Genomic DNA, 25,577 nt, shown 5'->3' with positions numbered 1-25,577 from the left:
GTATGGGTGGTCAGAAGACGAGCAGCTGTTACCCACCGAGGTGAACCCCTTCATACCATGCTCAGGTTGCACTGTGTCTACAGCTACAGCTACATCTACATCCTCTCCCGCTGCTACCGACGGCGCTCCTCACGCTCGTAACGACGGTCATCCCGTTCGCGATTCCTGTCGCGGTCATCCCGGCGATCATCCCTTCGCCTTTCCTCGCGGTCCCTCTCACGATCGTCGCGCTTGTAAGGCGAACGGTCGTCGCGGGCACGTTCACGATCGCGGTCATCGCGCCTGAGCGACCGCTCGCGCTCACGCTCACGCTCCTCACGGCGAGGAGGGAATCGTTCACGTTCCCGGTCATCGCGTCGAGGCGCGGGTCGTTCCCTATCGTCGTCGCGCCGAGCAGAACGCTCACGCTCACGCTCATCACGCAGGGGCGCCGCACGCTCACGACCGCCGTTGTCGGGTCGAGGTGCAGACTCACGGTCACGTTCCCGATTATCGCGACGCGGCGAGCGCTCTCGGGTAGACATCCGCGGCGACTCCCGTCCACGCGCGCCCTCCCTCTCACTGTGCTCGTTCTTGTCCTCACGGTCTCGGCGATCGCGACCCTCAAGGCGACGCGGCGAGCGCTCGCGCTTCCTGTCCCTACTCTCATCCCTGTATCGCCGGAGCTCCTTGTCGCGCCGCTTGTCCCGCACCTCGCGTTTTTTCGCCCGCTCCTCCTTACGCTTGGCCTTGGCGGCGCGCCGTTCCTCCTTTCCGGTAGCCTTGGCCTTCTCCTGCCGGATAAGCGCCGTCATGGGATCATCAGAATCGAGTCCGTCATCCTCCTCCTCCTTTTCCTCCTCTTCTTCGCTAGAGGATTCTGGTGTCAGCTGAGTTTTCAACGCCTGACAGCTGATTATGTCTGTTATGGCCTCGACTCACCCTCAATGTCTGGCGGACGAGCATTATAACTCGCTTCCTCGGGCTCTTCATAGTCGCCCTCCGCGTTTCGCTTCCCCTGCTGTTTGTAGCGCGCATGGTCGACTCGCAGCGTGCGACCCAGAACCTCTGCACCGTTCAAGTTGTCTATGGCCAGAACTGTGCTGCGCTGGTCCTCGTACATGACGTACCCGAAGCCGCGATGCCTGCCGCTCTCCTTGTCGCGCGGCATGTTGATATCCCAGACCTCACCGAATTGGGAGAGGATTTTGATCACGTCTCCATCGGTCAGGTCGGGATGTATGCCGCCGACGAAGACGTAGGCTGAGTCTGGGGTCAGCCACTAGGGGGAAGGCGACTGGGAGGAAGGTAGACTTGGACTGACCTTTGAAATCGTCGTGCCACGAGCCCTTGACGCCAAGGGCGAGCTCTTGCTCGTTGATCCGTTGGATCTCCTTGATGGAGCTGAAGTTAGCTCTCTCAACGCCTCCGGAGCTTACTTCATTGAGGGAGGAAGGTTGGTGAGGAGGAGCCGTCGAGTGTGAGGGATCAACAAGGGTGACCGACTTTCGTTGGGTGGCGGTTGGACACGGAAGCAAATACCACCAGAGGAGGTGGAGGTTGTCCATACAGTCAGCAGCGAACTTGTGCCAAAGTCACGACGCGCCACGACCGCCTGCCACTTTGTTGGTAAGCACGGCAAGCTCGTACAGCGGAATCACAAGTACGTGTCATCATAATGTAGTCTACGAGTACCTCTACAAATCTATTAGATCTTGATCCGGACCCCACGCAGCAGCCATGCAATGCCTAAAATGGCGACGCTGTACGTGACGAGCACGCCCATCGCGAGCCAGTCGGGTGCGAACATGGTCTGCATGCTGATGTTAACGAGACCAGTCCCAAGGTTGGCCAGGAGGAAGACGGCGAGGCCGTTGGCGTTGACCGCATCCAGGAGGGGCGGGCAGGCGCGTTCGGCATGCCCGGGTCGCGGGTCGCACATCCAGATCTCGATGAAGAGGTAGCCGGCGAGATAGGATGCGTTGTACGCGACCGTCCAGAGTACGTATGGAGCGTTGGCCTGGGATCAGCTTGTCGTGCTCTCAGCTGAGGGACACTTACGAGACGACGCGACACCCGCCAGCCCAAGTAGCTGCATGCGCCGAGCGCGATCCAGCTTGCAGCCGCGTAGCCCGCCAGCTCGAGGGCGAGCTCAGATCGCCGGCGCGTTGCTCTTTCAGCCGCCGCGTCAGGGTCTGAGAACTCGTCGTCGCTCTCGTTACCGCTGGTCACGGCTTCCCTTCGGCGAGGGGACGAGCGTCTCCTCCGCCGACCAGTGGAGAGGGTCAGGATATGTTCGCCGATGCCGAGCCCGACGAGGAAGATAGCCAAATAGCCGGGTAGCGAGACGAGGCCCTCCTTATTCGCGGCGATAATGTTGGGGCGGTAGTTGTTGAGAAGGAACGGGGTGAGGCCTGGCATGGCGAGGATCAACTGTTGCACTGTTGTCAACTATAATCTCCAAGTGTGTTAGCTTACAAGCACTAATCGCGACCGCGATGGTGCCCCACTTGAACTCCCGGCGAAGCGGAAGGAGGGCGGTTGCGAGCGCAGGCACGAAGCCGAGCGTGAAGAAGAAGTTCCAGTGTACGCCGTACTCGGTGACGTGTTCCTGTTGTCAGCTCAGAAAAGAGGTTCGCAGAGCTGGCACGTACCGGGTACTCGACGCCCTTGACCATGAGGAGGCGAACGAAACCCAGGGCAAGTACAGGGAGGGCGCGACGGAGGGAAACGAGAAGCGTGGAGAGCATCTTGCCTCTCCGGAAAGCGGAGAAGGCCTTGGAGCTCACGATGCCGAGAGAGAAGACGAACGAGCCGACACCGACATCCATGAGGCCCGTGCCCCAGTCCTCCGTCTTCCCCAAGACGCGAGGGAACACAGGGAAGTCAACGGCCAAGATTGCGAGAATGGTCATTACCATCATGTGGGCGCGGTATACCGAGAGGAAGGGGAGGTGTGTACGTGGGCGTACGGGCCGGCCAGCGCGCGAGTGCGGAAGTTGTGCATGTGTGGGTGGAGTGTCGTGCTTCATGGGGGAGGAGCTGCGCTGAGGCTGAGGTGAGCCAATGTCGATGACAGCTCCGCTCGCCCAGGGGACCGGAGAGACGCGGCGGCGGCGTCCCTCGTCCGGCGATACGGGGGAGGATAGGGCCGAGGCTGAAGCCGAGCCCGAAGTCCGACGCTCAGCCTCGGCGGCATTGGCTTCAGCCACCACCTGTGACGGGAGTTTGACCTTGGGCCGGCGTTTTGGTGTTCGGCGCCCGCTGCCTCCTTCGTCCTCACTGTCGCTCTCGGCGAGCCATCGTCCACGCGGCTTCGTCACCCGATGAGGGTACCATGCCCTTGGAGTGGTCGCGCTGAGCACCCATGTCGCGATGGCGAGTACTCCGTTCAGTAAAATGAGATGGGATGACATGATTGTCATCGCCAGGAGGAGAGGAAGGACGGTCGTTCCATAGTCAAGCAGCCGGCCCTCAGTGCGGCGTGACGCGGTCGCGAACAGCGCATAACCTGTCTGTCGTCAGCTCGCTGTCACGGTAGGGAGCTCACAAGGGCAGTGATACTGATGAGGTTGATGTAATGGACCGACGACCCGGGGTTATCGGCATGGAACGCCTCCTTGGCTGACTTGTAGTCTACCATGGTGAGCTGTTCAAGAAAAGTGTGTGGTGATGATGATAAGGGTGATGACGATGGAGATTACGCAGGATCCAAGCAACGAAACTACGGGGTCTCCACATCTCTGCATGGTAACCACGTGACTTTCAGATAATCCCGTCGGGCACTGTCCGTGGCAGCAAAAGTTGAGCATCGAATTCCACTCCCTCCACCAACAACCTACACTCCGACACCGACAGCGAACATACCTATCGACATGAGCGGACGCGGTGGATTTTCCAGGGGTGGTGGCGGCGGCGGTCGCGGTGGCGGCTTCGGTGGACGTGGTGGACGCGGCGGTGGCCGCGGCGGCTTCAACCAGAGCTATGGCCCTCCTGCCGAGGTGCTTGGTGAGTTGGTTGCGAGCGCATCCAGCGCGCGGGAAGGCGTATGCCGGGTGGAGCACTCTGAGTGTGGACCGAGACTCTCCTGTGCACATCGTGCTAGGTGGATGCACACAGGCGACTCACCCGGTTACGTTCTCTTCCGTTCTCAACTCGAGCTAACCCTCAGAGATCGGCTCGTTCGTCCACCCAGTCGAGAGCGAGATGCTTTGCTCTCTGACCCAGCCGACCAAGATCCCTTACTTCAACGCGCCTATCTACCTCGAGAACAAGACCCAGATTGGCAAGATTGATGAGATCCTCGGCCCCATCAACGAGGTCTACTTCACCGTCAAGATGGACGCCGGCATGCAGGCCTCGTCTTTCAAGAAGGAGGACAAGGTGTACATTGGCGGCGACAAGCTGTTGCCATTGGAGCGCTTCCTGCCCAAGCCTCCTGCGCCCAAGGGTGAGTCGGGCGAGCGCGCCGACCTGGGGATACCCATCCCCAGGACTGTTTACCGTTCTGTTGTTGTGCAAGTTGGCTGACTCCAGGCGAGAAGAAGCGCGGCGGTGCGACTGGCGGCCGTGGCGGTGGCCGTGGTGGTGGTCGTGGCGGATTCGGTGGCCGTGGTGGTGGCCGTGGCGGGTTTAGCTCGCGCGGCGGTGGTGGTGGCCGTGGCGGTGGCCGCGGTGGGTTCAGCTCGCGTGGTGGTGGCGGCGGCCGCGGGCGGGGACGTGGTGGCTACTAAGCTACTAAGGAGATCTGTATGTTGATGTATTATACCCGAGCGCAGTGAAGAGCGGTCAGCGAAGGAAGAAGATAGGGAGATATGCTGTTTCGTTCCGGCGCTGCCGTCCTGCGCGTCCTGACAGCTGACAGGAGAAATGTTCATTTGACTGTACGTCAGATGACGGCGGAAACCGCCTGCAAATGTAGATGGTGGTCGCACAAGCCGCCATTGCGCCAAGCTGCCATATATCACACAATCAACACAACACGTTCCGTCCCTCCACACCCGTCATCGTAAAAGTACCGGCCGTGCTATGAATGGTGCATGCTATGCTACTCTACGCCTGCTTGCCGATGACAATCCCCCGCTTGGCAAGATACCCATGGTTCTCGGGGTTGGAGTAGAACTCGATATCGGTCCTGCGGATCGGCAGTGCGCTCTTAACGGGCCGCGCCATCTTCTCGGGCCACACCTCCTGCCTCAAACTAAGGTTGTTGTGGTATACAGCCTCGACCTCGCCGCCCGCGGCAATCACAGCATCCGCCGCACCCTTTGAGAACCGGCTCAGCTCGAGCTTGACAGGCGGGAGGGGGAGGGAAGTGTCGGGCTTGCCGACGAGCTTGACGCCAGCCTGCTTGGAGAGCCCGTGGACGGCATTCGAGCGCACAACAGCGCCGATCGTGATGGGCTCGGCGGGGTTGATGCGGCCCAGCGCGATCCAGCGCTGCAGCGTCGCGAGCTGGAGAGGCGCGTAGGCGCGGCGCGTGAAGTTGACGAAACCACGCTTAGGGAAGAGACGGTAGAGAGGCGTCTGGCCGCCAGCGAAGCCCGGCGTCGGCTTTCCCGTACCAGAGCGCGCGTTCTGGCCCTTGTGGCCGCGACCCGCCTGTCCACCCTTGGTCGATCCCTCACCACGACCACGGCGGAGGTTCTGGTGTCAGCTTCGGATTACAGCGTCGACCCGATCAAGCATCGGAGACGGCGCGGAGACAGGCAGCCCGAACATTGCGAGACGTTGGCAGTGGCGCTGTTGGCAAGGCAGAACTCGTCGCTAGCTAGCCACCGACCGTCCGAACCTTCCTCGGTCGGTCCTTATCAACCTCATCTCCGCCACTGCTCGACTGGTGGCCGTCGGATCACCCCCAGTCGACTCAGGATGCTATCCCCACATCACCCGAGCAAGTTTCGCCGCTCCAACGGGCTCGATGGCCGCGCCGTTCGAGTCGATGCTGTTTTGCCTATACGGGTGAATGTTACTCACGACTTTGTTGCTCCCCTTCGCCGGTGCGAGGTTGCCCAGGTGGGTCGTAGACATGGCGCGTACGCCCATGGCGGGCTCTATGGCGGCCGCGAGCGCTGCGCGGAGTGATGAGAGGCCGAGCATGGTGGTAGTGTTGCCGCGATGTATGTCAGTGAGCTCGACTTTCACATTCTCTGGGTGGGTTTCCGTTGTGATTGCGGATCATTACGTAACAAATTTAAATCCACGAATAAAATAGTGTTAACTCAGTTGAATTCAACCGACTTCTGGTTGATCAAGTGAATGACTTTGACAAGACAGACTTAAAGAGGGCATCTAAGCTCTTAAACTACTCATCGTCTCGATTCCGACTCCGGTCCACACCCGCGCCGGTCAATATCCCGCCACCGTGCATGCTGAGAAGCCTCTATAAGGCTAACACGCAGTTCGTCCCCACTCTCCACCACTTCAGCAGACCCTCTTATCGCGCACCTTACCCTTCCCTAGCCCGATCATTCAAAATGTCCGCCCCCGTCGAGGCCAACCTCCAGAAGGACCCCGAGACCGGAGAGATGGTCTCCAAGTCGTGAGTGGTGACGTGATGGCGGCGGTCTATTATGACTGTTTCACGGCTCGACTTGTGGCATTTCATTGCCGGTGACATGTCAAATGTTGTGGCCTGACACGGTTTCACCTGCGCTTGGGCCTCACCTTGATCTTGAAGTTCTGTGACTAACACGTAGCGAGCTCAAGCGTCGCCAGAAGCAGCGTGAGGTCGAGAAGAAGAAGGCTGCCAAGGCCGCTGAGAAGGCCGCCAGCGCTCCCGCCCAGTCGTCCAAGGCTGGCGCCGCTGCTGCTGCTGCTGCCGAGGAGCAGCTCGACGCTGCGGCGTTCTACGAGCTCCGCTCGAACGCGATCAAGAAGCTGCGCGAGACCAAGAACCCGGACCCTTACCCGCACAAGTTCCACGTATCGACCGGCATCCCCGCGTTCGTCGAGGAGTGGGCTGTCGAGGGCAAGGTGCCCGAAGGCGAGACCGTCGAGGTTGAGAAGCCGATCACCGTCGCTGGCCGCGTACAGACTATGCGCGCGTCGGGCAACAAGATCCGCTTTTACGACCTGCGCGCTGACGGCGCCAAGGTCCAGGTGCTTGCGCAGGCGCAGAACGCCGAGTCGCTCGAGGCGTTCGTCCAGCAGAACGACCTCATCCGCCGCGGTGACATTATCGGTGTCACCGGTAAGCCGACCCGCACCAAGGCTGGTGAGCTCTCCATCGCCGCCAGTGAGGTCAGGCTTCTCGCGCCCTGCTTGCACCAGCTGCCAGGCCGCGAGGGCCTCACCGACACCGAGACCCGCTACCGCAAGCGCTACCTCGACCTGATTGTCAACCAGCCCACCCGCGATGTCTTCATCGCCCGCGCCAAGATTGTCAACTACATCCGCAAGTTCCTTGACTCGCTTGGTTTCCTGGAGGTCGAGACTCCCATGATGTCGATGATTGCCGGTGGTGCCACCGCCAAGCCATTCGTGACCCACCACAACGACCTCAAGCTTGATCTCTTCATGCGTATCGCTCCCGAGCTCTACCTCAAGGAGCTCATTGTCGGTGGCCTTGACCGCGTGTTTGAGATCGGCCGCGTGTTCCGCAACGAGCAGATTGACATGACCCACAACCCCGAGTTCTCTATCTGCGAGTTCTACATGGCTTACGCCGACATGTACGACCTCATGGACATGACCGAGTCGATGATCTCGGGTCTCGTCAAGTACCTCACTGGTGGGACCAAGATCAAGTTCCACCCCAAGGGCAAGGGCGAGGGCCAGCCGTGCTACGACATTGACTTTGCCGCTCCCTGGAAGCGCTTTGACATGATCGAGGAGCTCGAGAAGCAGCTCAACGTCAAGTTCCCTCCCGGAGACACCCTCCACACTGACGAGGCCAACAAGTTCCTCCGCGAGATCTGCGAGAAGCACAACGTCGACTGCGCTGAGCCCAAGACCAACGCCCGTCTCCTTGACAAGCTTGTCGGCGAGTTTATTGAGAACCAGTGCATCAACCCCTCGTTCATCGTTGGCCACCCCCAGGTCATGTCCCCCCTGGCCAAGTACCACCGCTCGCGCCCCGGTCTCTGCGAGCGCTTTGAGGCCTTCATTGCGACCAAGGAGATCTGCAACGCCTACACTGAATTGAACGACCCCTTCGACCAGCGTGACCGCTTCGCGGAGCAGGTCCGCCAGAAGGAGCAGGGTGACGACGAGGCGCAGGGTGTCGACGAGACCTTCCTGAACGCGTGAGTGTTGACCAGCGAGCGACACAGTCGCGAGCCAGCCAGTCCTCGGAGAGCCCCAACTGACATCAGCCTCGAGTACGGTCTTCCCCCCACCGGTGGCTGGGGTCTCGGCATTGACCGTCTCGTCATGTTCCTCACCGACTCGGCCAACATCAAGGAGGTGCTCCTGTTCCCGGCCATGCGCCCAGAGAAGCAGGGCGACCACGAGTTCCCTTCGCAGGGGCAGATCTAAGGCTCGAATGTCAGTAGAAGGCGAAAGCTATGCTAGATCTGTGTGAAACATGCGTTAGCAAGCTCTTAGAGGCCCAGGAGGACAATATTGCTAGTGGTGTTTGCCACGTGGTATGTGACCATAGTCTCATGGTCTAGTAGCTGGCTTCCCTTTGTAAACCCCTGCCTGGACCCTATTCAACGCGTCCATCTACAACCAACCTCCATCTCTTGCAACTTCTCTCTCTCGCTTTCATCTCTTTCATCTCTTTCATTTCACTTCCATTACACTCTCATGGCATCACAGGCATACCCTAGCGGCGCAGCCGCAAGCTCTCCCCCTGATATCCCCCCATTCCTCGTTCCCGTCGTCGTCGTCCTATCATCCACCTCGAAATACCTTATCAGAGCATGGCACACCGTCCCCGGCTCAGCCGTGATCGGGCGTTACGTCCAGAGCTCGTACCAGAACGACCCCTGGAGGTCACTTCTCGAGGTCTGCCTCGTAGCGTTCGCTCTCTACACGCTGCTCAAGGGGCGTACGCGTGGCGAGGGAGAGGGCAAGAGTCTCAAGCTGAGTGAAAAAGTATGTCTAGACCCTCCACTCGCCTCCGGGGCCCGCTGACTCACAGGAAATCGATGAGCTCGTCGACGACTGGAAGCCCGAGCCACTCATCGACCAACTCACCGACCTTGAGCGGGGGACGTTGGACAGCATTCCCACTGTCTACGGCCAGAATGGTGTACGCGTCAAGCTTTCCCCGAACGGCAAGCCTGTGGTCAACATGGCCATCTACGACTGGCTCGGCATGGTCGAGAACGACCAGCTCAAGGACGTTGCAATCAAGACTCTTCGCGATTACGGCGTTGGATCTTGCGGTCCCATGGGTTTCTACGGCACAATTGATGCGCACACAGCCTTTGAGCAGGACATTGCTGCCTTCCTCGACGTCGAGAGCGCCATCATCTACGCACAGGCCTTCTCTTCCGTCTCTTCCGTCATCCCAGCGTTCGCCAAGCGCGGTGACATTATCGTCGCCGACCGCGGCGTCAACTTTGCCATCTGCAAGGGTCTGCAGCTCTCGCGGTCGACAATTCGGTGGTACGCCCACAATGACATGGAGGACCTTGAGCGCGTGCTCACCTCGGTCTCGCGCGAGATTAAGCGCAAGGGTGGCCGGCTTACGAGACGCTTCATCGTCACCGAGGGCGTGTTCGAGAACGATGGCATGATGGTCAACCTTTCCCGCATAATGGAGCTCAAGAAGCAGTTCAAGTACCGCCTCATCCTCGACGAGTCAATGTCGTTCGGTATGGTCGGGGCTCACGGCCGCGGCGTTACGGAAAAGTACGGTATCCCCGCGAGCGAGGTCGAGATCCTCGTCGGCTCGATGGCCAACGCCCTCGGCGCTGGCGGCGGTTTCTGCGTCGGCTCGAAGCACGTCACCGCTCACCAGCGCATCAACTCGTCCGCGTCCGTCTTCTCCGCCGCCCTGCCTGCCATGCACGCGACCGTATCGGGCGAGGCCCTGCGCGTCATGCAGGCCCGCCCCGACCTCATCCCCACCCTCCACGCCAACGTGCAGGCATTCCGCGCGCAGCTCACGCGCATCGAGACTGCCCCCGAGGGCGGCGCCGAGAACCGCGACGCGCTCGTCAGCATCCCCAGCCATCCCGAGAGCGCACTCATCCACATCTTCCTCCAGACTCCTCCGCCATCGCTCGAGGAAGAGGAGGCGCTGCTGCAGGAGATTGTCGACGAGGCACTGGCTGGAGGCGTGCTCATCACGCGCGCCCGCCGCCTGCGCGGACAGGAGCCGATCGAGCCCGAGCCAAGCCTCAAGATCACAGTGTCAGGCAACATGACTCGCAAGGAGGTCGAAAAGGCCGGTCGGGTGTTGCGCGACGCGATCGTCAGGATTGTGCGCAAGCCCTAGATGCGAGGCCGGCAGGATGCACTTTGACCGCTGTACTGCTCTAGTAGATTATACACTCATGCATCGCGTGACTAATGGTGATAGGTGGGTGGAGGATGGTGCTGGCTTGTCTTCTTTCGCGGCTCTTGTAACTTGGCCGGCTTGTCTTGTAGAGACATGGTCTTGTGCTATGGCGACGGTTGTGACATGGCCATTTGCGACAGTGCCAGTGTTGCAACTGTCGAACATGTTGCGCCCCATTGCTCTTGCTTCGATGAGAGATAGGACCTTGGTGCCGAGCCGAATAGGGGCGACTCAGAGCACGACCGTGCCAGCTGGTGTTAACCGAAGCATGCGCATGCGCAGCATTCAAGAAACTCACGGTGAGCTAGCTCAACCAACCTGTTCGGGCACTTGATTAGGGCCATGGCGATGGGAGCAGAGCATGCTCGATGCGCATCCGTTCTTCTCCGCAATCTCAAGACGACATGGATCGCCGACCCCGACCTTCCTCGGCCCGCAGAACTCGTTTGGCCTTGTTCTCGTCTTCTTCTTCACAATACCCAGTCATACAGCGTGGCAAGCACAGCCGCCGCCCCCAGCCCGCTAACGGCCACAACACTAATAGCGATCCAAACCATCTCCTCCCGGGCGGGCTTCTCAAACCCTACCCCATCATACTCCGTTTCCCCCTCTTCCACATCAAACACGGTCAGCCGTGTATCGGGGTCGAACTGGACGCGCCGCTCAGGTCCCTCCTCGCTTGATGGACGCGCATGTTCCGCCGCCCACGCGGCTAGATCGACCGGCGTAACGGGGAGGAGGGGGATCGCGCTTTCCTCTTGATCTGTGGTTGGGAAAGAGGCACGCCGTGGAGAGGCAGACTTGCTGGAAGTTGCGGACCCGGTGAGGGAGGGTGGGCCAGGTGGACCCGGACGGGAGCGGGCGAGGGAGAGAGATGGGCCGGGGGCGTGCGTGCTGCGCGGGAAGCCTAGTGGCGGGGGCATGGCGATGTGAGGAAGAGAACGGATAGATATCGGATGAGTTGATGGACTGTGGAGGCGTAGAGGCGTGGAGACGTGAAGACGTGAAGATACAGAGGCGTGGAGACGTGGAGATACAGAGACGTCAAGTCGTGGAGTGATATGATGGAAAGATGGATGAACACAGAGCGAGTGGCCAAGTTCAAGTTGGAGATGCCCTGTGTCTGTCTGTCTGGGTGGAGGAAGCCCGAAACGCCCATGCCGTATTCCAACACGTCGATATCTTGCGACTTGCCGACTTCTCATCTCTCCATCTCTCAACACCAGCCGCCCAGCGATAATGGAAGACCCCTGGGCGGCGTGGGGCAAGCCCTCGGCCCCAGCGGATAAGATGCGCATGCCAACGTCGACGCCATCTCCCGAACCCGTCGACCTCGACCCCTGGGCCAAGTCAACAGTGACACCCAAACCACCCCGTTCACCATCTCCCACACGTTTCTCCCCAAAGAGCCCCAGCAAACTATCGCAAGTAACTCTCTCCTCCTCGCCACTGAGTACCGGCCTCGGCTTTCAGAGCCGCGTACCCAAACTTGACGGGTGGGACGACGTGGGATGGGGCACGCCCAAGCCTGCACCTGCACCTGCGCCCGCACCTCCGGATGAACATGGTCGACTCAGATCACCCTCCCTCGACCTCGACGCGGGATGGGGCGAGCCGTCCAAACCAATGCCAGCAGAGCAAGGGCTTGAGCGCGAACCATCTCCCTCCCCGCCCACGTCCACGTCGCCTCGCAAGTCCGTGGAAGCTCTCTCGCGGGTACTAAGCACCGACCTACGTCTGAGCGGCGAGCTTCCCCGCGTTTCTCTTGAGGCGGAGGCCTTCTCGCGGCCGGGTAGCGCCGACCTCCCTCCCCTTTCCGACTCGCGGCCCGGCAGCGTATCCTTTGAGAGCCCGCGCGTATCGGAAGACGTCACATCCCCCTCCCCTCCCGCCGTCCCTTCCGTCGCATTTGATACAGCCGACCTCGGCGCAGGCTTCGCCACGCCCTTCAGTCCCACCTCCCCCAAAGAGCCCAAGCTCGGCGTACCCCCCGAATTGGAGCGTAGCGCGTCGTTTGGATCTGATTTCGGCGGGTTCGCCGACGTCGACGTCGAGGACGAAGATGCTGGTGGTTGGGGCGATACGAGCTGGAAAGACGAAGGGGGATGGAAGGAAGAGGCGTACGGTGGATGGGGCGATGTTCCGCGCGCCGAGTCGCCGCCGAAACAGACACAGCAAGAACTGGACTGGGAGGCGGCGCAGCGGCGCCTAGCGGCTGCGGACGCTCGCGCACCCCACGAACGCGTAATGCGTCTCCGGAGGGGATGGGAGGAAGTCGCCGAGATTGTCATTGGCGAGAACAAACTCGAGGCTTCTGAAGAGGCGGAGAGGGCGCTAGATGACAACGCGCGCACGCTCCAGGAGGACGTGGGCGAGACTCTGCGCGGCCTCACCGAGGTGCCTGATACGAGCTTCACGTTCGGCCACTCAGCGACGCGTGAGCGGTACGCGCAGGCCCTGAGCCGCGCACCCCCGAACACAATGACGCTCCTGCGCGCTCCGCGTCAGCGACGCGCTGAAGGCGGCGGACTCGATTTCGGGCCTGGGTTGGAGGGCTGGGCAGCCCGCTCGCGCCTAGGCGAGCCTGAGGCTGCTGGGCCCGCGATACAGGCCGAGCCGGAACAGGCGAAGGGATGGGGTTTCTGGCGGCGGCAGGCAACGCCCAAGCCGCTCGTGACTTCCGGGGGCGGCGTGCTCGAGGTCAAGACCGACATCGACACGGCGGGCATCGCCAGCGGGCCGGCCCCAGCGCGCAGCAAGCCGCCCAGCATCGCATCGAGACCCGGTACGCCCGCCGACCCGCGTCCATCGACGTCTGCCCGGGCGTCGATAGCTTCTGTCCCCCGCGCTGGATCGATCTCGAGCCCCTCTCCCCTCTCTGGCCCCGCGGAGCCCGTCCTTCCCCCCGACATGCCAGACAAAAAGGCCGAGACGTCCCGCATGTCCCGCCTTTTCCGGTGGGGCCGGAAGGAGGAGAGGAAGGAGGAAGAGGACAAGGACAAGGAGTTCGAACTTGGCGAGAGCGACTTTGCGTTCCTCGACCAAGTCCCTTCGATGGCTGGGCCGGACCTCCTCGGCGGCGGCATGAGCATCGACGAGGTACTCTCCCTGAAGAAGGAGGTACCATTACCCGCGCCGCTCGCGCCTCCACCGCGCTCGGGATCGACCTCGGGCAGGCCGAGCATGGGCGCGCCGCCGAGGAATGACGCATTCGACCTCTTCTCCAGCCTTGACTTTGACGACGTCCCAGCTCCGGCAAAGCCAACACAGTCAAGCTCGAGCGGATTCGCATGGGACGACCTCCGCGCATCTACTCCCGCCTCGGCCGTCAGGCTCTCCCCACCACGCATCGCCACCCCTCCCCTCCAACCTCTGCGCGCCCCGACCCCGCCCGTGAGGGGTAGCCTCCAACCCGGCCGTACGGCCACCCCACCCATTATGGGCACAGGTCTCCAGCCGACCCACAGCGCTACCCCTCCTCTCCGCCCCACACTCAATCCGCCGATGCCCCTCAACCCACCCACCCCTGAGCGGCCACGGTACGGCCCCTCTGGTCCGGCACTTGGCGCACACGCGCGCCACGGGTCCAGCGCGAGTGGGATGGGCGGCATGTCGCGCAAGAAGGCCACCTCGCCTCCCCCACCGCCGAAGGACTTTGGCTTCGGCGACCTCAACTTCGGACTGGACCCGCCGCCTTCACCACCCAAGTCAGACTTGTTTGGTATGGCGGCACTCGCTCCGTCACCCCCTCCGTCGGGAACGAGTGTGGAACCACTTGCACCGTCTCCTCCCCCTATGGGCACGGGTATGGGCATTGCTGCACTCGCTCCCGCTCAACCACCAGCAGCCTCACGCATGGGCATGGGTATGGCCGCGCTGGCTCCATCCCTTCCACCAAGCATGGGCATGAGCATGGCCGCATTGGCACCCTCTCCTCCCCCCGGCATGGGCGGCATGGCCCCGCTCCGACCAGGCATCGCAGCTCTCACACCCTCCCCGCCGCCGATATCCCACCCCGCGTCCTTCGCGGTATCACCACCTCCCTCCGCCTCCCCGTCCTTCGCCCTTCCTCCCTTCGCTTTCCAAGACGGTTCCGTGCCTCCTCCCGCCCTTGAGACTCCCTCCGCTCACACCATGGCTCCTCCAGCGTCGGACGACGACTTTGGAGACTTTGGCGACTTTGGCAACTTTGATGCCCCCACTACGACTGATGATGACTTTGGAGACTTCGCCGACTTCGGGGACAGCACAAGTGTGTTCAACGCGGCCTCGACGGGCTTCGACACGGACGCGACGCCGGACTTCGGATCATTCAACGCACCAGCATACAGCTCGTTCGGTGCTCCGCGGCCCCAACCTCAGCCAGCCCAACCAGCCAAGCCAGAAAGCCCACCCCCCACCCAGCGTTCCCCCCAGTTCGACCCATTCGACTTCACGGCCTTCGAGTCCCTCACGCCCGCCAAGGCGCCCTCCTCGGCCGCCCCGACGCCCATCGCGAAATCCATCCCTCCCACGCCAATCGAGAAGAGCCCGGGGGCCAGTGCCTTCTCAGCTCTGCCAGGACATGCTTCGGCAGCCGGGGCGTCGTTGAGCAGAAACTCGAGTTTGAGCCGCACGATGTCTCACTCGCCGCCAGTGTTTGTGCGACCTATAGGTTTACCCACCGGCCTGACCAAGAGCCGGCAAAGCTCGTTCGCCGACTCTGCTGCCGGTAGACCGCTCCCCGTCGTCGGAGCATCGCCTACCCCCACCTCGCGGCGCACACCGAGCGTAGACCACCGCGCAACTCTCACCCTCATGGCGGCCGTTCACGCCAAAGACGGTGTTGGCGAGGTCGCACCCCTCTCGCCTGTGGTGGAACCTTTATCCCCTCCCCCCACCAGAGGCCCGCAGGGATTCTCGGCCCTCCTCCCGCCTCCACCTGGTGGTGTGCGCCGTCCAGCGGGCCGCGGACTCATCGATCTCCTAGACGACTAGGTGTGACAAGAGCGTTGTATGCATGTCGTACACGAAATTAACATTACAAACCGACCATTGGTGTCGAAACAATATAAACCTACTCTTCTAACCCACCCTACTCACCCCCTCCTCCTCCACATGCACGTCGGCGCCGTGCGGGCGCTGCGCGAGGTTCGTTTTACCCGTCGTACTCAGCACCCGCGCCTGCACCTTGTCCTTGACAAACTTGCCCGTGCGCGCAATCTTGAGCTGGAATATACCCTTGTTGTTCTTGTGTAGTGCCTTGACATGACTGCGCCCTTCGCGCAGAGAACGCACGTCGTCATTACGCATAGCCTCGGCGCTCTCTTTGCCGCTCGCGACCTCGTCGGCGCTCAGCTCGACATCGCTGCTCTCGCTCGCCCCGTCTTCCGTCTCGTGGGGATGTTGGAGGAGGCGTGTCGCCTCCCACCCATCGTACACAGCCTTGAATCTGAGGTCGCGCTTGCCGAGCTTGCGGTGCGCGCGACTCACGCCAGGATGAAGCGCAAACTCCACCTTGATGAAGCCGATGGCCTGGACGTATTCCGGAAGATTGGGCGGTGCAGCGTTCGCGAGAGCGGCGTGTGCCACATACGCCGCGTTGGCACGCATTGCGTCTTCTACGCTGGCCGTAGCAAAGACAGGCACAGTGCGCTGCGTCACCTCGTTGTCTGGAACGCCAGTGAGGGAGAGCACTGCGAGCGCATGCACACGGTTCTTCTGGAGCCTGCGCCGCGTTACAAGGCTTAGCACCATGCTGCAGCTGTGACGATACTGCACAGCCAAGCGGACGGGAGAAGGCAGGTCCCACCCGAGGGCCGCGTCCTGCACTCGCGGCATTGTGAATGGCCGATCCGAGAGGCGCTTGGCTGTCACGCTGGTTACCGTTCCGCTGCGCGGGCGCCCGTTGCCCTCGTCGTCCTCGTGGTATCCCGCCTCCTCTGCGGGGCCTTGTAAAATCACCCGGTCATACTCGCTCTCAATCACCATGCAGGGCATCTTGCCGAGTGCCTCCTCAAAGTCGGTCGTCTGCAAGCGTGCCATCTCGAACGTACACACGTCGAACGAGCTCAGGCCACGCGGGAGCTTGATGTCGACTGGTTTGAATAACAGCGAGATGCGGAGCTTGCCGAAGCCGAGACCGCCGACGATCGGGAACCATCTCGTCGTTTGGGAACAGCTTGAGAGCACGTCGCGCAGACGCAAGCTTACGATGCCGATGATCGGATCGTGCTCTCGGTCCCGCTCATCTTTGACGACAAACCTTATACGCGCTTCTCGCCAGTCGCAGATGAACCGCTCGCTCAGCGCGTTGAAGTACGGCTGCGGGTTCACGCGCTTTGTCCGCGTGCGGAACACGTACTTGTCGTTCAAGTGGACCTCGGCATAAGCGCTGGGCGGTTCGGGGTTCTCGCCGGGTGCTCGGTCGATGACGTCGCTCAGCGCCGGCTTCCCCGACGCCGGGCTCTTGCGCCGGCTGATGTTGCTGCCCGAGAATGTACCTGCGTCGGGGTACATCTCGAGCTCGGCACATTGGTGTACGTGGAATTGGAGGACGCCCGAGGGGAACTCGTCCGTCGGCGGCATCGCTGCCTCGATCTCGTCGCGTTCCCGTTCGCCAGTGAAGTTGTCGACCATCTCCTTGCGGCGCTTAGCACGCTCCAGCTCCCATTCGGGCTTCTCGATCCAGTCATCGAGCCACTTCAGCCACCATGGCGCAACGGTCTTGTCGTCGTCGCCCCGCCGGTCCCTGATTGCCTCAAGGCGGCGGTGGAACTCGCTCACGGGGACCTGCCAAAGCGGGAAGAAGCGCACACTCCAGTCGATTTGGCCCTGCGCACGCATGCCCGGCTGCTCAGGCATAAGATCGTCGTGCCGTCGGAACAGCTCATACCCGTGGTTTGTCCGCTCTGAGAGCTCGATGATCTCAGCAATGTCAACCTTCACCTGTCCAATCGAGTCGTCCATGGAAAACCTGTCCGAGTCCCACACCTTTAGCAGCAGCTGCTCACCGACCTCGATGCTCTCACTCGACACCAGCAAGAAGGCTGGCTCTTCGAACACCGGGTCGAGCGTGTTGACAATCGTACGCGTTGAGAACAGCGGCTTATCGAACTTGGAGAACGACACGGCAACATACGGGTCGCATGAGCCCAACGTGTCCGTGCGAGGAAGGTCATCGCACCCATGGATCATGAGATACAGGACGCCGACAGCCTTGGTGCGCATGGCCGCGTCCTTACCGAGCAAGAGGCGGTTGACATCGAGGTGAAAGTGGCGCGGCGAGACGAAGGATCCCGCTACCTGGGCTATCGACTTCTGCACGTAAGTCTTGAGGAGCGGAATATCCATGGCGTTAACGGATCCAAAGCCGAAGTTGCGCAGGGGACGGGCCGAGATGTCAAACTCGGGCATCTTGACGAATGTGAACTGCGCCTCGCGCGCAAACGGCGGTGACGGACTGAGCAGCAGCCGCAGCCGCAGCGTGCCGTTCAGTTGCAACACATCGATGAACACGGGGATTTCAGAACCGCCGAGGCCCTTGACGCCCCAGCCAAAGTATGCAAGCATGTGCAGACCGGTGCCTGTCTTGCTCATCTCGCGCGTGCTGCGGTACGTGAACGACACCTCGTAGTTTACGTAGAAGCCCTTCGCGCCGCCTTTCTGGAGCTCGTCGAAGTTGAGCTCCTCGTCTACACACTCGTCGAACTCGTCGAGCCCCTCGTCGTGACGGTGCCGTCCTCGCCGGAGGCGTCGCACGATGTTGTCGCGCTTTCGCAGCTTGGCAGTCTCCTTGCCCAGGGAGAACTGGCTGGAGACAGAGAGTGGCCGTACAGGCTTGGCTTCAGCTGATCCCTTGGTTCCCAATGGACCAATAGACTTGGTCGCCTTGTTTGACCTGTTAGAAGCGCCCGAGACAGTCCTCACGTGCGTCCTTCTCCAAGCGCCCGACGTGTCGCTCGCCGTTTCGGGGCCAAAGTCGCTCAGGTCCGAAGCTTGGGTCGTCTCACCGCCAGTCTCCCCGCCTTTTGCAAGTGTCGAAGGCAACGCATTAGATCGAGTTCCAGAGTGACCCTTCCCTGTGGCGGCCGCCCCCTGTGCGATACTCGCGAACCACTCATCGTCTGTGATCGTGCGGAGCGACGTGAGCTGGATCGGCTCCCTGCCCAGGGACACGTCAGTGCAGCGGACGGATGTCTATTGTGAGCATGGAATGCCTTATCACATACCACAATGGGCGGCACCTGCTGGACGAGGGCGTCCTCAAGCAAGTCGACAAATGGCGTCAGGACGTCAGTCGAGACCAACGGAAACAGCGTTCGCAGCGTATGGTTGCTAACGTCAGCGCATTCTTCCGGGCTCTTACATCCATCCAACATTGTCAGCAGGCTGCGGTGGAAGTGAAGGCTCGTTGTGAGAGAACGAGGGAAGCGGGAGGAGCCAGAGTGCAGCGACGGGGGCCAAGCCACATGCAGCAATCAGGGAAAACTTGTGCCAGCCCAACAGCTTGATGCCCAATAGGAAGAAGATGGCGAGTCCGGCCCACATCAACGGCGTGATGCCAAGGATAGTTAGGGAAGGCTCGCTCGCCTCGACATGGTGCACGGCCTTGGTGTGGATCTCTTTAGCGCTCAGGTTTGATCGAAGCGGGTCACCTTTATCTTGGTGAGCCGTAGATGGTGAGTCGGTGTTGGAGGATTGCGTCGGCTGCCCAGGAGGGAGAGCGTCCGACGACTCGTCGAGCTGCTGCTTGGACACAGGCGTGGGCTGCCCCAGAATTGGGCTCCGCTGTCGGGGAGGAAGTGGAGGCGGATCTCGCAGCGGTGAAGACCGGCGTGGGGGGGACAGACGGGAAGATTGACGGGGAGGGATCGGCAGCATCTTTGGGAGGTCAAGCAAGTTGCTTGATATGTTCTGAGGAGGTGTGCTTAGTCGGGCCGGAGCCGATTCGAGCGCGTCAACTTGAGATGTGGTCGCGTTGCGACCCTCAGGCGTGCTGTCCGAGCTGGTCTTGAGTGGTATGATGGCTGCTTCTGCATTTGGGGATGGAGGAAGGTGCCCGTTGTTCACAGGCGCTGGCAAGCGGGCATCGCTCGACGTCAACGTGACTGGCGGCGTCCGAGGTGGGAGGGGTGGTGGTGTGGCCAGGTTCCTTGAATGGGTTGACAAGAGGTTTGCGTTTGGTGGTGGTTCTGTGGCCATTGTGACTGACTGTCAAGAAGAAGACAAGAAGATAAGACACCCGTTGTGAGGTTAAGGTTACATCAACTTGAAGATGTGATGATTAGTTAGAAACAAGACCAACTTGGCCATCTGGCGAATCTAGCTTTACTGCGGTAAATTACGTCAGTGTCAGGCACAAACGGGGTTGGTGCCTGAACTGCGGGCAAGTTCTATTAACAGGTCTATTAGCTGTGCTGCGAAAGCTATTAGGATTTACCTTTGAAACTGCGGAGCTGCGGGTAGAGGAGAGGAGTATGTACTTGGCACAGGCCAAGTGAGGGTAACAGTAGCTACCTTTTATCCAAGTGATCCAACAGGCTCAAAGGGCCCATGCAAGCCGATAAAGTCAATGGGGATATAGGCTTGCAAGGCAGCCGTAATTTCAGTCGCTCTGTTTGTGTTTGGTCCCAACATCCATTCCACAATCCACAACCCCTGCAACCAAACCCGCCCACTCTTCCTCACGCCTCACTTGGTTGCTTCTCGATCCATGGCACTGTTAAGAACCTTAACAATGTCGACGACGACGGGCGCAAGCAAGATCCAAAGTTGATCACACTGTCACAACGGGCGTCATGAGGCGCGAGGCGCAGCAGTGGGACATGTTGGGTGGAGGGAAGGTGACTGTGCAGAAGGGAGGCTTTGGACATCAGAGGGCTTGACAGCGCACAGATCGCTTGGACACTGACCTTGCTTTCTAAATTCCTGACTAGACCATGAACTGCAGAGACCTAATTGTCAACTGATCAACTGAAAGTAACATTGAGCATTCAGACAACGTCCACCTCGTTAACCATTCGGCCAGCTTTTAGCTACCAACGCATCCTGCTCGGCACTCGTGGGTACAAATCGCGCTCGTCACATTAAATGTCAATGCTGACGATCTGCTAATCTGGATCTAGGCCCAGTCGATGCTTCCTCGCCGTTCTCCCATGACTCGTTTCCACAGATACACAATGCCTTCACAAAGTGAGACCATTCAACCTCGGGCCCACCAATTCACATTCGTCATGTTCTCATCGATATCAACCTGCTTCTCCCGTGCTCAACTCGCATTCGCTATAGAGTGTCCACCGGATCCCCCCGCACCTACTAGATCCCTTGGCCTTCCCTTTTCCAACGTGCACCGTCGTCTCGCACCTAGCACAGCCCCTAGTCGGCCCCCTCTCCCTCATATCGCCTAAACATTTTTCCTTTCTCCTCTCCTCTCTACGCCTCTCTTCATTCCTCCAAACCTCAATACATTCATTCCGACGCCATGGGCTGGTTTCGCCGTGTCCGAGGCAAGGGCCCCAAGGCGCCCGCCTCCGAGCCCGCCATCCCCACCCACGTACGCCGAGAATCCGCCGACATCGTTGAGATACACCACGCCGACGCGGACGGGTCCTCGGACGACGGCCCACACCCCCCGCTTGGTGCGCCCGGGACACGCATGGCGACTCTCAACCTCTCCCCCTCTGAGACCAACCTCTACCTCCAGGCGCTCGCTGGACTGGATAACGTCAACCCAAAGCTCCCACTGTGGACAGAGCCAGCTCCCAGTCTCCCCAGCGTTTCGATAGATGTAGAGCCGATCCTTACCCCGAATATCCCATATCCAACCACGCCAGACATTATTCCGGCCCTGCACCCGAATCGCCAGAACAGGCAACATGGCTTGCTCGTCCTTTCCGGTGACTCAGGAGTGCAGCTCACCGGTTTCCCTGCCGCAGTTGTACCAGAGGTGGACGCCGCGCTGCAGACTTGGAAATCGGGAGTCGCCGTACGCAGCGACGAACTCGAGGACGTGGTAAAACGCCATCCCGAAATGCCAGTGTGCTGGAAGGCTGAGTTGAAGGGCAAAGTCTGGCGACTCAAAGGGACGCAGGAACTCGAGTGGGTCCAAACCGCAACGTCTCTGACGTCAGGTCCATCCGCCTGCTACTTGTCATCTTCAGCGCTCTCGCTCACCATGGCTACACAATGGTTGGTACAGTCCAGCCAGCCGTGTCCAAGGTGGGAATAAGCCCGATCGGATCTGACAATAGCCCGAATCCCACAACCTTCTCTTCACATACACGCCCAACGTTGAAGAAGTGCCGCCTTTGTTCTTCGCGGTTACCCTTCCACGTCAGTTGTCTGTGAGCTTGCTAACTGAAAGTGCCTGACCGGATCTCTCTGGTCAACCCTCCGCAGCGGCTCTCGAGCCAGCTTCTCGCATCCATTCGGAGTGCCATTACTAATCTTCACCGCCCACCACCGTCACCCAACCCTTCACACTTTAGGGCAATCAAGCTCGAGGGCTGGGTTCATCCCGGGGTCTACCGGTTCTGGCTCGCAGGTCTCCGCCGCTGGCCCGCAGGGGCTGGCGGAGTAAGGAGAGACGTCATTGCCAGGTGAGCTACATTCACTGTGATGCCTAACTCCCCCAGACTCCAGCCCCTACTCGTCCTCGGGATCACCGATGCTGTCAAGTCGAACCAGTTGACCTTTGTCGGCTCCGTTCCCCTCCTTCCACGCACCACCGCCCGCGACGTCCTGATCTTCTCCAGTACCCCAGAGTCTGGGCTGTGCCACCGTGACGCCTACTCTGAGGAGAACGAGAGAACGAGAGCCACGGCGATCATCAATGGCCTAAGCACTGAGGATCATACCGGTAGACCCCGCGAGCGCAACCCCAGCCTCATAGATCGGGCCCATCCAGTCCAGAGCCTCCGCCGCAGCGGTGGCAGCCACACAAGTACCGACTTTTATCCAGGTGCTCATCAATCCACCTCAACTTCTCCGACCAAGCCCAGCCTCCACAGGCTCCAAACGCAAGCCAGTTATGGCGAGAGTACGTTCTCTCGACCCAGTGCGCGTACCAGCCTGGAGCGCGAGCGACGCATTTCCGCAGAACGGATGTCCCAAGACTCGCGCCGCCCGTCCCACGCGTCACAACCGCCGACATACTTGGAGCGAGACCGGCCCAGTACCTCGTCCACCAAGGTGGAGCCCGAGCATCTGCACATGCTCATTGCCAACACATCGCCCTCCTCCTCCCCTATAGGCTCACCCTCGTCGCCTGAGAGCTCGGACTCGCCCATAATAAGCTACAACAACTTCCTATACCACCCTATCGGTTTTGGTCCAGGCAGCACCCACACCAACTCGGGCGTCTTGGGCCTTGCCTCGACCCCGCCTCCCAGCCTCATCGGACCGCGCCGCCTGAGCACCGCTCCCAAAATGGTGTACCCGCCTCTCTCTCCGGGCTACGCAGCTGAAGGAGTCGATGGCCAAGTTCCCCTCCTCTCGATAGACACGGACTCCGTCTCGGCGCGCAGCAGGTACTCGAGAGACTCACCACCGCGTGACGATGATGATGACGAGTGGAACCCTGAGCCGCCTAACGCGATAAAGTCATCCGTGAGCGACAAATCGTCGGTATTCGTCACGCCGCCCTCGTCCCCGGGCCCCCGGTCGCGCTCGCGCTCCCCCAACCCTTACAACGTGAGTGGAACGCCGCTGCCCAGAGTGCCTGTGAGCCCCTCGATGTCACCTGCGCCAGCCCCCCCTCCGAGCCGATCGCCCCACCGCCTCCCACCCATCGCCGCCGCGCACCGGGCCCACTGGCCGTATGAAAACGGCGAGGGTCACGACGAAGCCGTGTATCTAATAAACCGTGACCGGGCTGCCATGCTCTCCCGCGGCAGTGTCATGTCTGAGATTTCCGTCCTCAGCACAACATCCTCTCGCCCGGCGGGAGTTGGAAGCACGCGCACGCGCGTCAACCTGACGATGACCAAGGAGTAGCACGACACGGTGCGCCGCATCGATGGACCATAGAGATTGTGATAGTTTACATTGATGCAGTGAATGATTAGCGCTTCTGGCCGATGAGCTTTGCTCCTATCCCGCTCAGTCCCGAGATACTGAGGCTGGGCCCAAACGTCTTGAGGTTGCGCTGGAACGTTTGGAGGTTGGAGCGAATAACGTCGTCGTCCATCTCTCCGCGGAGGCGCTCGATATCAGAACGTAACCAGTCGAGTGTTTCCCGCCGTGTCTGGGGGTCGGGAAGGGCTGGTGTGAGTACGTGTGCTAGAGCTGCGGATAACAACTCACGCCTTGTAGCGCGCACAGCGGCGCGGTAAGCGCTTAGCAGCTCGGCTTGGAGGATGAACTGGGTGAGCTGCCTTCCGCCTTTTGCAGACATACGTGCTGTAACCCGGGTCCCATGCGCATGTTGTAGTACAAGACTGACCTCTTGGTCATCCTGACCTGACGTCTTCAGATGCAACCTTCCTTAACCTCCACTTTCTGCCCCACTCTCTTGATTGGCAGACGCCTCCACCTCAGGGCTTCCACGCGCCAGATCAGATCATGACCATTACGCGCTCTCCATCACTCACACTCTTTACACTCTTTACCTACCATTAGGATGCGCCTTTCATTTGCGCTCGCAGCGCTCCCCTTCCTTTCATGCGCACTTGGTGCTGGAGCTCCCCAGCCCCCGCCGGTGACAGACATGATTGAGAAACGCACCAAACTCAAGACGCACTCAATGTACGCGCCGTATGTCGACAGCGACTTGCAGAACCGGTGGTGAGTCTAAATCCACTGGAGACTTAAAATGCTCGCCTCGCCTATCAAGGCGACGGCCTTACGGTCTACCGTGCTGATGACCGACTTACACCAGGTGGGATTTTGGCGGCGATACCATCATCAATACCAATAAGCATGTCCGGTTGACGCAGGATCGGGGGAGCCAGAGTGGCTGGCTGTGGAGTCGCCTGCCGCTTGCGCCGCCCAGCTGGCAGATCGAGTTTGAGTTCAACGTGAGTCCGGCGAGGCGCGGCTGCCCTCCATGAGCTTCGAGGGGAAATCCCACCCAGAGGGCAGTACTCTCACGAGGGCCTGATCGCGGCCGATGCTCAGCTTCCGGCGCCAAGAATGACTGACACCAGGTCGACGGAAAGGGCACATCGATGTACGGTGACGGCTTTGCCCTGTGGGTCACTATGGGCCGGGCCGAGCCTGGACCCGTCTTCGGCAACCAGGGTGAGTTCGCCATAGGGAGAGTCTAGACAGGCTAACTCCAGACCTTTTCACTGGTCTCGTTGTCTTCTTCGACACGTACCCCAACAGCCGACACGGCTACTCGTTTCCCCGCATCACCGCAATGCTAGGTGACGGCCGCACCCCCGCCGACCTAGACGGCGACAATGCGCGCAACGAGCTCGCAGGCTGTTCGAAGAACTTCCGCCGCCGCAACGTCGCCACGAAAGCCCGCCTAACTTATGTTAAGGGGAAGGGACTGCGTCTTGAGACCCAGCTGGACGAGTGGGACAAGTGGGACCTGTGCTTTGACGTGTCCAACGTCGAGCTCCCCACATCCCCTTACATCGGCTTCTCGGCAATCACGGGCGATGTGGCTGACAACCACGATATCGTTGGCGTGTCGGTATACAGCGCAACCCTTTACCCGCAGTACCGTCCTGTCGCGCAGGGCGTTGGCGGTCCAGCGCCGGCCCAGAAGCCCCTAGAGATGACGCGCGACCACTTGACTGGCGGACGGGCACCTGTCCAGCGCGGGGGTGCCGCGGGATGGTTCCTGTTCATCCTTAAGCTCATTGGCGTTGCGGCTTTCATTGCATTCGCCGTCGCTGCCTATGTGAGTTACAACCAGAAGGGGCTGACACTATAGCGAACGTACTCGGCCCAGCAGAGCAGGCGGCCGGCGTACTACTAACGATCTTCAATACCATCTCGTAGAACGATGCACGACTGCATGACGCGTCGGGAACAGACATGGGTGGATGAATGCCTAGAGCTGACGTGCTCAATGAGCTGCTGATGTAATGGTGCGATGGAGCGAGATGGTGTGGACATCAAGGCGTGGCGCTGGCGCCAACATTGAACAAAATTAGACGCCTGTGTCTCTCAGTCCTCTCAGCGCCTCAGCGCCTCAGTACCACACCCC

General features: G+C 60.6%; 11 protein-coding genes across 11 annotated transcripts; 6 read left to right on the top strand and 5 right to left on the bottom strand.

The window, feature by feature from the left end:
- Positions 1 to 113: 113 nt before the first annotated feature.
- cwf29 (uncharacterized protein) lies at positions 114 to 1,423 on the bottom strand (the record flags this gene model as incomplete). The annotated part of the gene is made up of 4 exons (XM_060604106.1): positions 114 to 859; positions 922 to 1,248; positions 1,304 to 1,383; positions 1,419 to 1,423. The coding sequence occupies 4 exons, from the start codon at positions 1,421 to 1,423 to the stop codon at positions 114 to 116; spliced, it is 1,158 nt and encodes a 385-aa protein (XP_060453355.1).
- Positions 1,424 to 1,687: 264 nt separating this feature from the next.
- Positions 1,688 to 3,622, bottom strand: GWT1 (uncharacterized protein; the record flags this gene model as incomplete). The annotated part of the gene is made up of 5 exons (XM_060604105.1): positions 1,688 to 1,999; positions 2,041 to 2,420; positions 2,458 to 2,590; positions 2,634 to 3,494; positions 3,530 to 3,622. 5 exons carry the CDS (start codon positions 3,620 to 3,622, stop codon positions 1,688 to 1,690), a joined length of 1,779 nt encoding a protein of 592 aa, XP_060453354.1.
- Positions 3,623 to 3,854: 232 nt separating this feature from the next.
- GAR1 (uncharacterized protein) lies at positions 3,855 to 4,712 on the top strand (the record flags this gene model as incomplete). The annotated part of the gene is made up of 3 exons (XM_060604104.1): positions 3,855 to 3,987; positions 4,151 to 4,429; positions 4,516 to 4,712. 3 exons carry the CDS (start codon positions 3,855 to 3,857, stop codon positions 4,710 to 4,712), a joined length of 609 nt encoding a protein of 202 aa, XP_060453353.1.
- Positions 4,713 to 5,031: 319 nt separating this feature from the next.
- On the bottom strand, positions 5,032 to 6,078 carry MRPL10 (uncharacterized protein; the record flags this gene model as incomplete). The annotated part of the gene is made up of 2 exons (XM_060604103.1): positions 5,032 to 5,625; positions 5,956 to 6,078. The coding sequence occupies 2 exons, from the start codon at positions 6,076 to 6,078 to the stop codon at positions 5,032 to 5,034; spliced, it is 717 nt and encodes a 238-aa protein (XP_060453352.1).
- A 377-nt stretch (positions 6,079 to 6,455) lies between these two features.
- KRS1 (uncharacterized protein) lies at positions 6,456 to 8,457 on the top strand (the record flags this gene model as incomplete). The annotated part of the gene is made up of 3 exons (XM_060604102.1): positions 6,456 to 6,520; positions 6,678 to 8,225; positions 8,295 to 8,457. 3 exons carry the CDS (start codon positions 6,456 to 6,458, stop codon positions 8,455 to 8,457), a joined length of 1,776 nt encoding a protein of 591 aa, XP_060453351.1.
- Positions 8,458 to 8,730: 273 nt separating this feature from the next.
- LCB1 (uncharacterized protein) lies at positions 8,731 to 10,372 on the top strand (the record flags this gene model as incomplete). The annotated part of the gene is made up of 2 exons (XM_060604101.1): positions 8,731 to 9,021; positions 9,068 to 10,372. The coding sequence occupies 2 exons, from the start codon at positions 8,731 to 8,733 to the stop codon at positions 10,370 to 10,372; spliced, it is 1,596 nt and encodes a 531-aa protein (XP_060453350.1).
- Positions 10,373 to 11,674: 1,302 nt separating this feature from the next.
- Positions 11,675 to 15,412, top strand: CcaverHIS019_0108010 (uncharacterized protein; the record flags this gene model as incomplete). Its single annotated transcript, XM_060604100.1, has 1 exon — positions 11,675 to 15,412. The coding sequence occupies one exon, from the start codon at positions 11,675 to 11,677 to the stop codon at positions 15,410 to 15,412; it is 3,738 nt and encodes a 1,245-aa protein (XP_060453349.1).
- Positions 15,413 to 15,499: 87 nt separating this feature from the next.
- CcaverHIS019_0108000 (uncharacterized protein) lies at positions 15,500 to 19,618 on the bottom strand (the record flags this gene model as incomplete). Its single annotated transcript, XM_060604099.1, has 3 exons — positions 15,500 to 18,613; positions 18,646 to 18,751; positions 18,783 to 19,618. 3 exons carry the CDS (start codon positions 19,616 to 19,618, stop codon positions 15,500 to 15,502), a joined length of 4,056 nt encoding a protein of 1,351 aa, XP_060453348.1.
- Positions 19,619 to 20,897: 1,279 nt separating this feature from the next.
- On the top strand, positions 20,898 to 23,410 carry CcaverHIS019_0107990 (uncharacterized protein; the record flags this gene model as incomplete). The annotated part of the gene is made up of 5 exons (XM_060604096.1): positions 20,898 to 21,514; positions 21,547 to 21,634; positions 21,667 to 21,748; positions 21,780 to 22,014; positions 22,051 to 23,410. 5 exons carry the CDS (start codon positions 20,898 to 20,900, stop codon positions 23,408 to 23,410), a joined length of 2,382 nt encoding a protein of 793 aa, XP_060453347.1.
- A 67-nt stretch (positions 23,411 to 23,477) lies between these two features.
- On the bottom strand, positions 23,478 to 23,839 carry CcaverHIS019_0107980 (uncharacterized protein; the record flags this gene model as incomplete). Its single annotated transcript, XM_060604095.1, has 3 exons — positions 23,478 to 23,677; positions 23,720 to 23,777; positions 23,813 to 23,839. 3 exons carry the CDS (start codon positions 23,837 to 23,839, stop codon positions 23,478 to 23,480), a joined length of 285 nt encoding a protein of 94 aa, XP_060453346.1.
- A 283-nt stretch (positions 23,840 to 24,122) lies between these two features.
- On the top strand, positions 24,123 to 25,346 carry CcaverHIS019_0107970 (uncharacterized protein; the record flags this gene model as incomplete). Its single annotated transcript, XM_060604094.1, has 5 exons — positions 24,123 to 24,199; positions 24,294 to 24,432; positions 24,562 to 24,655; positions 24,697 to 25,268; positions 25,302 to 25,346. 5 exons carry the CDS (start codon positions 24,123 to 24,125, stop codon positions 25,344 to 25,346), a joined length of 927 nt encoding a protein of 308 aa, XP_060453345.1.
- Positions 25,347 to 25,577: the final 231 nt, after the last annotated feature.

The sequence above is a fragment of the Cutaneotrichosporon cavernicola genome (genome assembly GCF_030864355.1).
Source record: "Cutaneotrichosporon cavernicola HIS019 DNA, chromosome: 1".
Lineage (NCBI taxonomy): Eukaryota > Fungi > Basidiomycota > Tremellomycetes > Trichosporonales > Trichosporonaceae > Cutaneotrichosporon > Cutaneotrichosporon cavernicola.
This window is presented reverse-complemented; position numbering and strand designations above follow the sequence as displayed.